The 14,742-nt window shown below is 41.6% G+C and overlaps 1 protein-coding gene across 1 annotated transcript in view; it reads left to right on the top strand.

The window, feature by feature from the left end:
* The window catches only part of CACHD1 (cache domain containing 1), a 208,235-nt gene that overhangs the window by 105,937 nt on the left and 87,556 nt on the right, over nucleotides 1–14,742 (top strand). The window contains exon 3 of the mRNA XM_046019830.1: nucleotides 1,857–2,005. Coding sequence (XP_045875786.1) covers nucleotides 1,857–2,005 — 149 coding nt within the window. The remainder of the gene's footprint in view (nucleotides 1–1,856; nucleotides 2,006–14,742) is intronic.

Below are 14,742 nucleotides of genomic sequence, written 5' to 3'. Positions count from 1 at the left end.
GAGACCTGTGGAAATGGCATGGCCCTTTATGACCCGGCCTCAGAACTTATAGTGTCAGTTTCTCTGTACTTGACTGGTGGAAGCCATCAAAACCCTACCCAGATTCAAGGAGTGTGTGTGGAGAAGGAACATACAGCCCACTTGTCAGGGGCAGTGTGTGTGTGTGGGGGGGGGGGGAGTGCAGCAAATTTATAAAAACTACTGGGACTGTGGCTCTATTTTGGGACACGTCGGGGCTTCTGACTTCTAACTTATAGTGAAGCAAGCCGTATCGCCTCTGTTGCAACTACTTAACTCTCACACTGACATGAAAGCAGCCATAAACAGATAAACAAATGACTGTTTCATTAAAACTTTATGAGCACTGAAAGGTGAATTTCCCATAGTTATCACAAAGTCCTTTTTTTAAAAAAGACATTTAAAAATGTAAGAATTGGGCGCCCGGGTGGCTCAGTCACTTAGGCATCTGCCTTCTGCTCCGGTCATGATCCCAGGGTGCTGGGATTGAGTCCCATAGTGGGCTCCCTGCTCAGCGGGGAGTCTGCTTCTCCTTTTCACTCTCCCTCTGTGCGCTTGTGCTCTCTCGCTCTCTCTCTCAAATAAATAAATAAATAAAATCTTGAAAGAAAAAAATGAAGGACACAGAATTCCTCCTCTGAAAATGCTAAAACAAATTTGGACAACACTTTATCATATGAAATGTCACTCTGATATACTTGTTACAACCAGAAATTTTTCGAAACTATAGTTTGTGCACTGTTTAGCAAGGCTGAGAATCTCCGTTATTTAAGTGAAACTCTGAAAACTCTCAGACATCAGTGGAACAAAATCCGATTTTGGAATTGGCTTGGAAAAATGGAGATACCCTGCTTTGGCTCTCTGTCCTCAGCCTGTGAGCTGTTGGACCGTGTGCGTTGCATGACCCAAAGGAGATGATTAGTTCTCCTCTAGTGTGCTGATAATGAATAGCTCTACAAAACCAATTAGCTATAATTCTATCAGTCATTTCATTTGGGTAACATTTTGTTGAAGGGGAAGAAAAACAACACTGTTTTCCTAGGAGATCTGTAATTAAGCCGTGATATTTGATGACAACAATTGAAGAAAAAGCAGTATGCTTACCCGTTTGCTTTTGTTATTCCCACATTAAATTATGATGAAGTGTTCTGTTCGCAGCAGTTACAGAAGACATTTGTCCATCTTAAAGGTGGAACAGACCAAACATGAGTGTATTTTTAATGGTATATTTTGTTTTATGTGGATGTCTATGTTGTGCAACTCCAGGGAGTTGTCATTTGCATGGAGGACTGTGAATGGTGCCCCCTGGAGTTGTGTGGCAGAACATGCTCTACGCTCTTTCCCTTCTTCATGTATTTTTCTCTTGAAAAATCTGTGTAACTCCAGAACCATGAATCGTGGGTTGTTTTCTTACAATCACTCTTGTTGCTGTGTAAGTGTTACTGTGGTTATGCTGACAATAGTATCGGTAGACTTTGTTTTCCTTTACCTAGTGAGGCATTTTATGGATCAGTATTGTTCTTCGTGAGTTCATACCATGAGAAGGTCTTCATGTGTCTTTAGCCATTTTAAGACCACAGGTAGAGTTTTATTGTCATCTGACTATCCCTCTGGGGTTTCTGGACACTGCAGTTTTAATATCAATTTGCACGGAAGAATGAGACCTGGATGTTTTATCTCAATTTACCCACTTGGGTGTATGTTGTTGGTTTTACCTGAAGTAAAACATGCATGTAATACATGCAGCCTGTCATACAAACTAATGAGCTTATTAGGAAAAATATGCTGGGTTATTGTGGTGGGCTTTTGACTTATTTTGCTTACTCTTTGTCTCACAGCTAGCCAAAAAAATCCGAGAGAAGTTCAACCGTTACTTGGATGTGGTCAACCGGAATAAGCAAGTTGTAGAAGCTTCCTATACGGCTCACCTGACCTCTCCTCTAACTGCAATTCAAGACTGCTGTACTATCCCACCTTCCATGATGGAGTAAGACTTTACAAATATTTTTATGTTGTTGAAACCAGTAATTGAATTGCTTTCCATTCATACTCAAATGCCTGTGCTTGTCTGTTGCAAAGTGTATAGTATTTCTATCTTAAATAAGCCCTTTGTCTTTACATAGACAATTTTTGAAGAAGTGAGACTCCACATTCTATGTCCCAGAAATTCCTAGGCCCTCCCTGCTCACCTTTTTGTCATGTTGGAATTCAGGTTCGGAAGTATCAAATGTTAGCTGAGTATAAAGTTGAATTAAGCTAAGAAAATTGCAGACATTTTGTCAGGTGTCAGCTAGTGGATCTTGAATAAAATAGTCTCACTGATTCTGGCACTTTGCCTAATTTAAGGGAGTGCTTTTTGTCTTTGAAAAGAGTAGCAAAAATTCCCACTTTATACTTTGGTAGTTTTAAAGATAACATCTACACTATTGGGAGATACGGCTTCAGATGATATTGCAACAGAATTAGTATATGTACAGTTAAGGATATTTTTATTTATTAGCCTGGTGATAGTTATGTCTGGAGGGGTGTAGGGTCATATGATGCTGGAAATTGTAGTGGAAAGAACACTTACAAAGGTACAAAGAACTTAATTTTTACTTAATCTCTAACTAGCTGTGTGGCCTTAATTAATCAATTATGTGCAGTTTTCTGTCGGTAGATAATAATCTTTATTAGACCAATTTTCTAGGGCTATTGCGAGTGACTAAAAGCTGCTAGCATACTTTAAAAACTGAGTGTAAATGTTATAATTAGTATGTATTACTCCCCTTTTTGCACATCAGGTGCTCTTAAAGTCATGCAAGGGATAGATACAACATAGTTTTGGTGGGTAAATGTTTTGCTTCTAGAAGCATTTTTTTCCTACTTTAGTTTCTTGGTGGGCTATGTAGATAGCAGGGCATCCTTAAGTCGTTTTTCTTCTCTATGTGACTTTAAGATGAGCCTTTTTCTCTGGCTTACTCTGTCTGCAGCCTAAAGAAGCTCCTACTAGTTGTTTACTAAATTAAGTGGGAAAATGTATACAATGTAGCATGAGCCTGTCTGGATAGCAGTCCTCCCTAACACTCAGATGGTCTTGGATATTTGATGTCTCAGCCACTCTGTCTTCATCTCTAGAATAGGAATGATGAATACCTTACAGTGTCCTGAGCATCCTGTGAGACCAAAAGTGAAAAACACTTTGTAATTTTCTGAGCAAATCTCAACCCCAATATATATGCGTGTGTATATAAAATATACACTTCCAGGGGCGCCTGGGTGGCTCAGTGGGTTAAGCCTCTGCCTTCGGCTCAGGTCGTGGTCCCAGGGGGTCCTGGGATGGAGACCCACATCGGGCTCTCTGTTCAGCAGGGAGCCTGCTTCCTCCTCTCTCTCTGCCTGCCTCTCTGCCTACTTGTGATCTCTGCCTGTCAAATAAATAAATTAAATCTTTTAAAAAAATTACACTTCCATATCATAGTGAACATCTCATTTTCTATTAGGTTTAATCAGAGAAGATGTCCTTTTTTTGTAGTTTGGGCATCAGTAAATTGAATATTTTTGACAACTTAATCTCTTATCTAAAAAGAGAATGAGGGCCCTATTGGGTTTTGAACCAAAGAAAACATCGTTTTTAAAACAGAGAAGAGCTAGTATATAGTAAGAGAGAAATTCTTAAAGCTAGAATTATGCTTAAAACAGTGGTTCTTGGCTGGGGGTGATTTCCACCCCTCGCCTTATCCCCCTATGCTCTTGGACATTTGGCAATGTCTAGAAACATTTTCAGTTGTCACAGTTGGAAGGTGGGGAATAGTTGTTACTGATATCTAGTGAGGAGAGGGCAGTGATTCTGTTCCACATCCCAGAATGCACAAGATAATCCCCCCTTCCCCCAAAGAAAGAATTACCCCGGGGTACCTGGGTGGCTCAGTCGTTAAGCATCTGCCTTTGGTTTGGATCATGATCCCAGGGTCCTGGGATTGAGCCCCGCATCGGGCTTCCTGCTCTGCGGGAAGCCTGCTTCTCCCTCTCCCACTCCCTGTGCTTATGTTCCCTCTCTCTCTCTCTCTCTCTCTCTCTCTCTCTCTCGTGATGTGTCTGTCTGTCTGTCTGTCTGTCTTTCTGTCAAATAAATAAACAAAATCGTAAAAAAAAAAGAAAAAGAAAAGAAAGAAAAAATTACCTGGTTCACAATGTCAGTAGGCAGAGGGTGAAAAACCCTGCCTCAAAAGATGGAGGTTTTCTTACATTCCTAAGTGGAACTGTTGCTCTAGTCGAAACAACAAGCTTAAATTGACTGGTCTCTACTTGGAAATCTGTCCTGTATATCTTCATCCCATTACTGGTCCACCTTGTGAACTTCTATTAATATTTCAAGAAATAGCTCAACAATTTGCCTCTCTCCATAGCTTCCTAATCACCCCCCCCCCCCCCCCCCCCGCCCCGGGGCGCCCAGCCTCCTTATTTCCCTTTGCCCCGAGGGATTCACTTCCTCCCTCATCTCTGTTCCCATAGTTAAGTTTCAGACACCTCTATTACAGTGTGGAACTTAATGTATCCTGGGTTGTTGGTGGTGACTCTGCCTCCCCTGCTGTTCTGGGCAGGGATTACACCTCATCCATTTCTACCCCAGCACCCAGCGTTGGTATTTAATTACTCCTTGTCAAAATCTGGATTGAGTAAGGGGATGTCTGCTCTCAACAAATTAAAACTTTGGGGGTGGAGGGCAAATACTGAACATAATTAATAGTGCAGAATGTGACACAGAGAGATACTGTGGTTCCGGAAAGCAGAGAAAGGTACCAGGTGGCGGATGGATCACAAAAGAGTCTGTGAACTTTGGAAGTATGCATGTTCCTGGATCCGCTCATTTGGGGGAATATCATGAGAAAATGATAAGGCATGTTTTTATAAAGAGGAGTTTGTAAGGACAGTCATGGGAGTGCTGTTTAGAATAGAAAATATTGTTAGTACCTTAAATTCTGATAATAGGAGATTAGTCAAGGAGATTGTTATCCCATCCACAGACACGAGAGAGGGTAAGATGCAGCCAGGAGAAGGTAAAAGAGTGCTGACTTGGGAAAATGGCCAGGTATACGTACATACATGCACACCTTAGAAGTTTGAGAGGACTTACATGAAAATGTTTTTGGGGGTAAAGACCATGATTCCATTTTGAATATGCTGAGATAAGGGTTGAGGTCTGAGATCCAGGCCATGCAGATGTTTGGCAAAATTCAGTGGTCTACCTTTTGGTGAATACAGTAAAACAAAAAGTGTAGTGTCTGGCCTTCAGGAATTTCTCACTTAGTTCAGTTGACCATCTGCAGGGCTTCTGTCCCCACCAGGAGGATCCATGCTGAGTAAGCAGGTCACAGGAGGCCCTTCCCTCCTTCCGAGGTCAGTATCAGACATTGCATGGGGACTCTTGGAGAGACGCGGCGCCATCTTATCTCCTCACTAGGACTCACTGACAGAACCAACCTCCGTTTGGGGTGAAGGTCGTAAAACCAGGTTAGTTGAGACAATGAAGCTGGGTAATCAGAAGATCTATAAATAAATAAAGAACAGGTTCCCTCTGGTGGCATACTAAAGAGATAACTGATAAAAACGGTTCACAGCAGGGATGACTGCCCTTCTCTAAGAGTCTTCCTAGTTCTAAATTACTTACCCAGCGACACATGTTAAGGAGTTTTTGGAGTAACTCTGAGCTGATGCTTTTCTAGCAGTTGGCTGAACACACCTTCTGAAATTATGAGACTCTCTCTCACTTTTTTTTTTTTTTTTAAGATTTTGTTTATGAGAGAGAGAGAGAGAGCACAAGCAGGGGGAGCAGCAGGGAGAGGGAGAAGCAGACTCCCCACTGAGCAAGGAGCCCAGTGCACGGCTGGATCCCAGGACCCTGGGATCATCACCCGAGCTGAAGCCAGATATTTAACCGACTGATCCACGCAAGTGCCCCCTCTCTCTCACCTTCTTTATGAAGATTCAAAAGTGGAAGGAGTTAATAGTAGGTTTTTGGGGTGAGCCAGGATGGGAATCCTTCACTGCCTTTTTTTTTTTTTTAAGATTTTTATTTCTTTATTTGACAGAGATCTCAAGTAGGCAGAGAGGCAGGCTGAGAGAGAGGAGGAAGCAGGCTCCCTGCTGAGCAGAGATTCCCGATGTGGGGCTCGATCCCAGGACCCTGGGATCATGACCTGAGCCGAAGGCAGAGGCTTTAACTGAGCCACCCAGGTGCCCCTCTTTTGCTGCCTTTATTCCAGTCCTTCATGTAACATATGGTTTTCTCAACACTTTCTGTTTTGGTGTCTTACTCAACACATTTTCAGTATATATATTCCATTCCCTCCAGAAATGTCTACACTTTGAATCTAAGTGAGTTCACATTGGAGTTGTGCAAAAAAGAACTCCCAGTCTTGGGAACCAATTTGAGGACATAAGTAAGAACTTTTTTTTTTTTTTTTTTTAAACAGTAGGCAGATTTGGTTTTGAATCTAGCCTCTTTCATTCATAAGTTGATCCTGGGGAGTCACTTAATTCTGAGCCTCGATCTCCTCAGTGAGCTGAGAATAAGGGTAATACATGCCTCACAGGGTCACTGTAGGGAGATGTTTTTAGGTTGTAACGTCTTTATTTGATAAGTATGGATATTATCCTTTAGGTCCAGAGATACACTATCTTCTCTTACTGCGATAACAAAGTTTAAGATAAATATGCCTAAAAAGTAAACTCCTTTAAATGAAAATATTAAGTAAATGTGACCAAAATCTTGAAAGTGATAGATAGGGTAATGATGAACGTTCTTAAAAAATGGACTCAAGAACATTGCTAAAGTCTTTCCAGATTGTGAAATTTTATGGTTCTATAAAGCAGACTCTTGGCACCCATGGCATGTATCTGGCCCCATGCAAATGTATTAATACTGTCATTGTAAGAAATAAAAGCAATTAACTTGAGATAAGGGACCTCCAGCCTTTGATCTGGATCTTGTCCATTCTTAAACATCTGGGCTCTGCAAACACGTGTTGACACCTAGCACTGGCCCCGTGTCCTTTAATCTGTTGGTCACTAACATTTTCAGTGGCTGCCTGTGGCCTCTTGACCTGGCTTCTTCTCCAATGGCATCAAGGATGACTTAGTACTAGGACAATATTTTTACAATGAATTTTAACCCATGGCTAATACTGAGTTTCAAGCCTAGAATTTCATTGTTACTGATTTATAATGCATTTATTTGTCTCACAAAGGCATGATAATGCATATTGTAATAAAATGCCCAGTTCTGAAGATAGAAGGGCTTTAAAGTGTCCTCTCAGAGATTCTGAAGATTTATACTCTGACGACAACAGAGAGAACCCGCAGAACGGCAGAAAATTGATTTTTCAGATGATTTTGATAGTTTCCTTCTCAGACCACTCAACTCTTTCCTACTCAGGAGTCCTACTAGTTAATAACTTTGTACAAGCCTGTGCATGGAGATCAGGTGCTTTGTCAATGTTTGCTGAAGGAATGATCTGAAGAATTAACCTCTTCTACAAGGGAAAAAAAATTAGATTAAGACTTAATCTAAGACAGACTCATTTTCAGAGGTGTATTCAGTGGTAAATTTACGTATTTAATGAGCAGCTCCCCTTGTGTTGGGTCGCTGACGAGGGTGCACGAGAGACTGGGCTCTCCCACGATGAGTGCACAGACACACAAGCACAGAATTATGCTCGGGGACTAGATCTGGTCTACAGATGCGTTTATCTTGGCTCCAGAGGATGTTTTAAAGGTTTTTAAATTTGTCAGTTTTTAAATCTGTTGCCAACATTTAAATTTTGGGAGATTATGTATTTGTCTTCTCTAAAATCAAGATCTGGCAATAGTGGGTCCACATTCCCACTGGGCAGCAGTCAGCTTGTCTGACCCCCCTTCGAGGGCCCGGCCCACAGTCTCCCTTTCCCACGGTTACCACTAGTCCCTGTGGATTACACCCAACCCGTTCTCCTGACTTTGATCACCTGCTTGGCCCACACTAACGTGTGAGTTTGAAACTCCTGGTCTAAAAGGACTGTATAATACTAATAAATCTGACTTAAGAAAATGTGGAGTTTAAAGAATGTAGCTCCTATATGCATAACGTTATGCCTAACATTCAGAGTATCTGTCCCTGAAACTAGCTTGAGATGGGGTTCTGTGGAGCCCCTCTCAACCTAATTGTTTATTCAGCAGGACCCACGAACCCTTGGCTTTTAGGCAGATCAATAATTTTATCTTCCACCTCTCTTAATCCATTTTTTTCCCTCCCTTCCCCAGTTTCTTTTGTAGGTATTCCTGCCTGGTGGCACTCTTATTTTTTTATTCTTATGTCTTTTTTTTCTTTTCTTTCTTTCTTTCTTTCTTTTTTTTTTTTTTTTTTTTGGAAGAAGAAAACAATGTGATGGTAAACTAAGAAGGAAATGCTGGGAAGATGAACTTAGATTTTTATTTTCGTGCGTCTCTGCGTGGGGTTCAGTGCAGTTGTCCTCACTCAGTTAATGCTTGTGAATTGGTTCATTGTGGTGGGAACGGAAGGCATGTAGGCCAGGTACGAGGTGAGCAAAGTGGTACTGTGGTAGAGCTAAAGGCAATAAGCAGTGGTTTTCAAGCCCCGCGGAAGCCAGCCACCTGCCGCGGGACTCGAGTTCTGTAGAGAATTCTCACATCCCCACCAGGGTGGCTGGACTTGAGTTCTATAGAGAATTCTTACATACCCACCAAGGCAGACTTTAAAAGCTTCACTAAATCCAAACAGAAAAGAAACTCTGGGAAACATTGTTAAGTTAGATTCCTGCCATTTTTCAAGGAGCTCTTTGAGATGGAGCATCCGCTGAGATGGATGTAGGCAATGGGGAAGGCAGGGGACACTAATCTCTTTTTTCTAAGAACCCACATTTAACGCATCCCTGTCGCCCCCTAGAACAATGTGGTTTTAGGCCTTACCACAAAACTTACTGGGGGTGGGGGCACCTGAGTGGCTCAGTGGGTTAAAGCCTCTGCTTTCGGCTCAGGTCATGATCCCAGGGTCTTGGGATCGAGCCCCGAATCTGGCTCTCTGCTCAGCGGGGAGCCTGCTTCCCTTCCTCTCTCTCTGGCTGCCTCTCTGCCTACCTGTGATCTCTGTCTGTCAAATAAATAAATAAAATCTTAAAAAACAACAACAACAACTTACTGGGGGTGTTGTGCTACGGACAAAGCAGCCAGCATAGGTACTGATGCAAGAACACAGGCTCCTGACGGCATTTTTCATGAGTAGCTACTGTCAGTAACCCTGTGTTGGGGTCTCCAGATCAACAGATCCAGTAGGAGGGGAGCTATGTGACAGAAAGGGAGAGGGGGATAGATCTAATTTAAGGAATTGGCTCACGTGATTATGCAGAAGCAAATCCAAAATCTGTAGGGTAGCAGCGGTCTGGAGGCGCAGGAAGAATTGCAGCTCCAGTCTGCTGACAGAATTCCTTCCTGCTTGGGGAGGTCAGTTTTCCCTCTCTTAGGGCCTTCAGTTAATTGGACCCACAAGTCCACTGACGTAAATGTTGATTTCATCCCAGAAATCCCTTCACAGAACCATCTAGAATAATGATTGACCAAATATCCGGGTACCCTGGGCCAGCCAAATTAACACATAAAATTCACCATCACACACTCCTAGAGAATAGAAAATTGGGTGCAAAACCTACCTCTGAAGTTAAATTTTTATTGACACTCACATTTAGATTGGAGGATGCCAGATTATCACTCTTTAAACTTTATGCTGTGTTCTTCTAGACTGTTTCTCTTAAAAAGTTAATGTTCATGTGAATAGCTGCCTAGAAAGGAGTGCCGGCAGCTGAGTAAGTCTTTTTCCATGTAGGAGCACCTGGCGGCTCAGTTGGTTGAGCATCTGCCTTTGGCTCAGGTCATGATCCCTGGATCCTAGGATCAAGCCCCATGTTAGGCTCCCTGCTCAGTGTGGAGCCTGCCTCTCCCTGTCCCTCTGCTGCTCCCCCTCCTTGTTTTCTCTCCCTCCCTCATATAAATGGATAGATTTTTTAAAAATCTTTTTAAAAAAAGTCTTTTTCCATGTAAATTGGTTGTCTGCCTTGTGTTATGATTTAGATGTGCAAATTTCTGTGTTCACATATTAAGTTTCAAGTATTGGTGACATCATAGCAGCCAGAAATAAGTTAGTTTTGTTGTTGTTGTTGTTGTTTTGGATGGCTAACGTGCTGACCCATAATGTTCAGATTCTTAAACTAGGATCCTTAGGATTCTTTAGGGACTTACTAGCTTCAGGTCAAAGTTTTTGTTGGCCTTTTTTTCTTTTTTCCTTAAAGCTGAACTCAGACATGAGCCTTCTTTCATTTTTAAAAGGAAGCAGGCCTCTTTTTTAATTTTTAATTTTTAAAATCCTCTTCAGTCTTAACCCTGGTGGAAGAGAACTACCTTAAGCAGTGAAGACAGTTTTCCTTTTAGTTTAAGTTCAGCTGGGATGCAGATTACATCCTTGCAGTACAGTAGTAAGACTAAATGGGCCTTCGCTCTGCCAATTTGCCATGTGATTGTAGAAATTTCACTTGACCTTTTTAGTTCACAGTTTCCTAAAATGAGCAGTTTGAACTACACTCCAGAGACCCAGCTCTCAAGGTTAATTTCCCTCAGTCTTCTTAGAAGGTTTGTTTTTTAACTGGAACCATTAGCCGTTATAGACAACTTTTCCTACTGCCCAAATTTGTAAGTTCTAGATTTTATGAGGGAATTTATCTTTATCTTTTTGAGAGCTACCTAGGGGGGAAAAAGATTGTATTATGTAGCAAAGCTACAGAGGTTAAGTTATTCATTCATTAAATCACTTTAAAAAATAAACATTTGTGGAATGGTTTATGGAAGAAGCTTTTCATTTGAGTATTGAAATAAGAAAAGGATTTGAACATAAAGGAATATGGAAGAAGAGCTTTCTAGGAGAGAAAGGTCCATATGAAGAAAATCCCATGGCTAGAAATGGCCAAGAGCACTGAAGAGTACATTGTTTCTGGAACAAATGATGGAAGGGGCATCTGAGAAGTTGGTTCATTTCAGAAAATAGAGACCCTCAAATGCTGGACTAAAGAATTGAACTTAGGAGACTTTAAATGAAAGCCAAGAACAATTCTTATTGTGCTTCTTTTAAATTTATTGCCTGATACATAGTAGACATTCAGTAAATAACAGTTGAATGAGAGAATTAAACATTTTTGCAAAAGGGAATGAAATGAAGATCCCCTTAAAGGGGATTTTTACCTGTGAACCACGTAACAACTAGAAGAACTTGTCTAATTGCATTTACGTAGGCAAGGAACAAGTGGGGCAGGAGCTTGACTGTGGGCACCCTCTATCTTGGGCATTAGAAGAGGGAGGAACCAAAGGTGGCTGATGCTGATTCTGATAACGGTGAGAGTAGTTCCTGCCAGGTTTTAAGTCCTATTGTACTCTGTGTGCACTCTTATCTTTCTTCTCACATTTGAATTTAGGGATCTGGTCAGTTTCAACACCTTGCATGAACAGGTCCGCATTAAATATCTACTGGAGGGGGCGCCTGGGTGGCTCAGTGCATTAAGTCTCTGCCTTCGGCTCAGGTCATGATCTCAGGGTCCTGGGATCGAGCCCCACATTGGGTTCTCTGCTCAGCGGGGAGCCTGCTTCCCTTCCTCTCTCTTTGCTTGCCTCTCTGCCTACTTGTGATCTCTCTCTCTGTGTCAAATAAATAAAATCTTTTAAAAAAATAAAATAAAATACAGAATATATTTGGAGGGCCTGGGTGGCTCAGTGGGTTAAAGCCTCTGCCTTCGGCTCAGGTCATGGATCCCAGGGTCCTGGGATCAAGCCCCGCATCGGGCTCTCTGCTCAGCGGGGAGCCTGCTTCCCTTCCTCTCTCTCTGCCTGCCTTTCTGCCTACCTGTCATCTCTGTCTGTCAAATAAATAAATAAATAATTTAAAAAAAAATATCTACTGGAGGAGTTAGTGCATGGTAGCAAGTCTGATTTTGTCTTTAGTTTTTGAGTACTGGTAGTGATGATAACAGAATTATTGAGCTACTTCCCCTCTGGACAGAAATTCAAGTACCTTTATGCCCATTTATGATAGTTATCTTCTTCTGAGTATTATTCCATTGTTAGAAGCTCTGATAGGAAATGTAGGTTGTTGTTGACTTGGTTATCTCATTATCAGGTTTAATAATTAATAGAGTAATCATAGATATGAATAATTATTACATAATATTAATGATTGTATGCAGGGCAAATTTAAAAACATGAAATTTCCAAACACATATGTGTATCATTTTCCACTCAACTTGTCTGGATCCTCTTCAAGGCTGTTAATGTACAAGACATTGTACCAGATACTCTCTCATAGACAAAGATGAATAAAGCAGTCTGTACTTTCAGGAGCTCATAAGACATTAGAGTAAGCTACGTGGACTGTGTCAGGTGCCGTGAAAAATCCAAAGTCTCCTTTAGAAGAAAAAGCGATTATGAACAGAGGCCTGTGAGCACTCAGTCTTGGTAGAGAAGTGGTAGTTGCAGCCTTACAAGAGTGGAACTCCTGCAGGTTGATCTAGGGAAGGATGCTTCAGATGGAAACGAGCAAGCATCGTAAAGCTTTGAGTGTGCAGAGGTGGAACATAGAGCTGCAGTGGTGGATAAGAGATGTGCTGTGCAGGGCTCAAAATCCTTGGTCAATTGGGCACATTCTTCTCTCTGCACAGTAGATTCTAAAGCAAAGAAATGCTGTGGTCAGTCTGAGATTTGGGCAAATCAACTAGATGGCAAAGGAGGGTTTGTGAGAAGTTGTGGTAGGGAGGAAGTTGCTTGTATTCTTGTATTTACAGAAGCTTGTTGCTTCTGTAAATGTTCTGTTACCTAGATGATTCCAGTGATCCTAATTATCTGGGGGGGGGAAAGAATGGCACCTCAAGGAGGGACTGCAGGAGAATAAAGGTTGTCCTGCATGGTGGTGGGTTACATGGAAGGTAGCCCCTAGACAGAGAGTATATGACATCTGCCAACCAGATTTCATTGGAGATTTGGGTAGGGAGAAAGATTTTAAAAGGTGGTTATAAATTTTAAATCGAGCATCTCAGAGGATAGAAATATATTAACCAAAAAGTAAAAGTGTGCTCTGTGCCCAATGTGGGGCTTAAACCCATCACAAGATTAAGAATAACATGCTCTACCAACTAGGCCAGCCAGACACCCCAGCAAAAGATTTTTTAAGAGGATGATGAATTCAGTGTGAACATGCTGATTTTGATTTCGAGTTCACGCAGATCATCCTGGAGAGGTGTTTGGCAAGCTGAGACTAGCCTATAGCATCATTTCATTTTCGTCCCACAAATTCTCCCCACCTGCCCCCAAATACACACTCTGTTATATGCATGGCAGTTCAGGAGACAAGGCCAAGTTGAAATGCGTAGTTCTAATATTGTGCTAATATATAGTTTTGTTTCAGATGATGTTTCTAGGGGCACCTGGGTGGCTGAGTGGGTTAAAGCCTCTGCCTTCGGCTCAGGTCATGATCCCAGGGTCCTGGGATCAAGCCCTGCATCAGACTCTCTGCGTGGCGGGGAGCCTGCTTCCTCCTCTCTCTCTGCCTGCTTCTCTGCTTACTTGTAATCTCTGTCTGTCAAATAAGCAAAATCTTAAGTAAATAAATTAAATAAATAAAATGATGTTTCTAGACATAATAAATGACCCACATGTGGGCAGACTCCCATTCCCCCCCCATCCTATTTTAAGGTAAAGCATGTGAAAAAATGATGCAAAGTGTTTAACCCTGTATACATTTTTTTATAAGACTTATTATGCTGTTACAAACAATAAAACTTAGGTGACTTAGGTGCTTTTGAACACTTACGACTCTTGCTCTTTTGTTCTTGCCATGTCACAAGGTCAAATAATGGGACAAGCTTGGTCCTTGACAACAGAGTTTCATTTTATTGCAGGTCCTGTTCTTTCTCCCAAGAAGGTGTGTTTTGTGTTTTTGCCCTCAAAGAGCTGTGTGGCAAACTTAGCCTTTCAAGTTATTCTCCCTTATCTCAAACTTTCATCTCCAGTCCTTTTAAAAATTATTATTACCTGCAGGCAGGTGAAATGTTACAGATAACAGTCTTTATGGATATTAGCACTGGAAGGATTGCAGTAGAGCTCAAAATTCAACCAAGATTTTACAAAATGCTTTACATTTCAGAAGGCCAACTAAGTTACCTTATTTAACTTCTGTAAAAGTTATATTTGTTTACAGTTCAGTAAAATACCTTCTTAGGCTTTACTTCTGTAAATGTTCTATTACCCGGATGATTCTAGTGATCCTTTCTACAGCTGCGGTGGGGTGGGTACTGTGTCCTCCCCTCCCCCGCCTTCCATTTTGCCCATGAGGAAGTAGACTCAGAGCTTGTGTCCAGGAGCAGGGACTAGGATTTGTCTGGGTTACCTGACTTCAAATCTTTTTTTTTTTTAATGACAAAATATTTCATCCTGTGGTAAAATTGGAATGGCTTATGTGCCAATGGAAATGCCAAACATTATATTCCTTTTTAGTTTCACTTGAGGCTGTTGTATGACCTAAAATTTCTGAGTTGGCCAAATACAAACCTCCCATCGTCAGATTATTCTGTTTCTCAGTCTTAAGACCATGTTCCTGAAGTGATCTGTGGCCTTTCTGTGCAGGCATGCACACGTGTGTGTAGGTAGTAGGTGGATATC

The sequence above is a fragment of the Meles meles genome, chromosome 1, assembly GCF_922984935.1.
Source record: "Meles meles chromosome 1, mMelMel3.1 paternal haplotype, whole genome shotgun sequence".
NCBI classification, from domain to species: Eukaryota; Metazoa; Chordata; class Mammalia; order Carnivora; family Mustelidae; genus Meles; species Meles meles.
The sequence above is the reverse complement of the archived record's forward strand: the minus strand, read 5'-3'. Positions and strand labels throughout refer to the sequence as shown.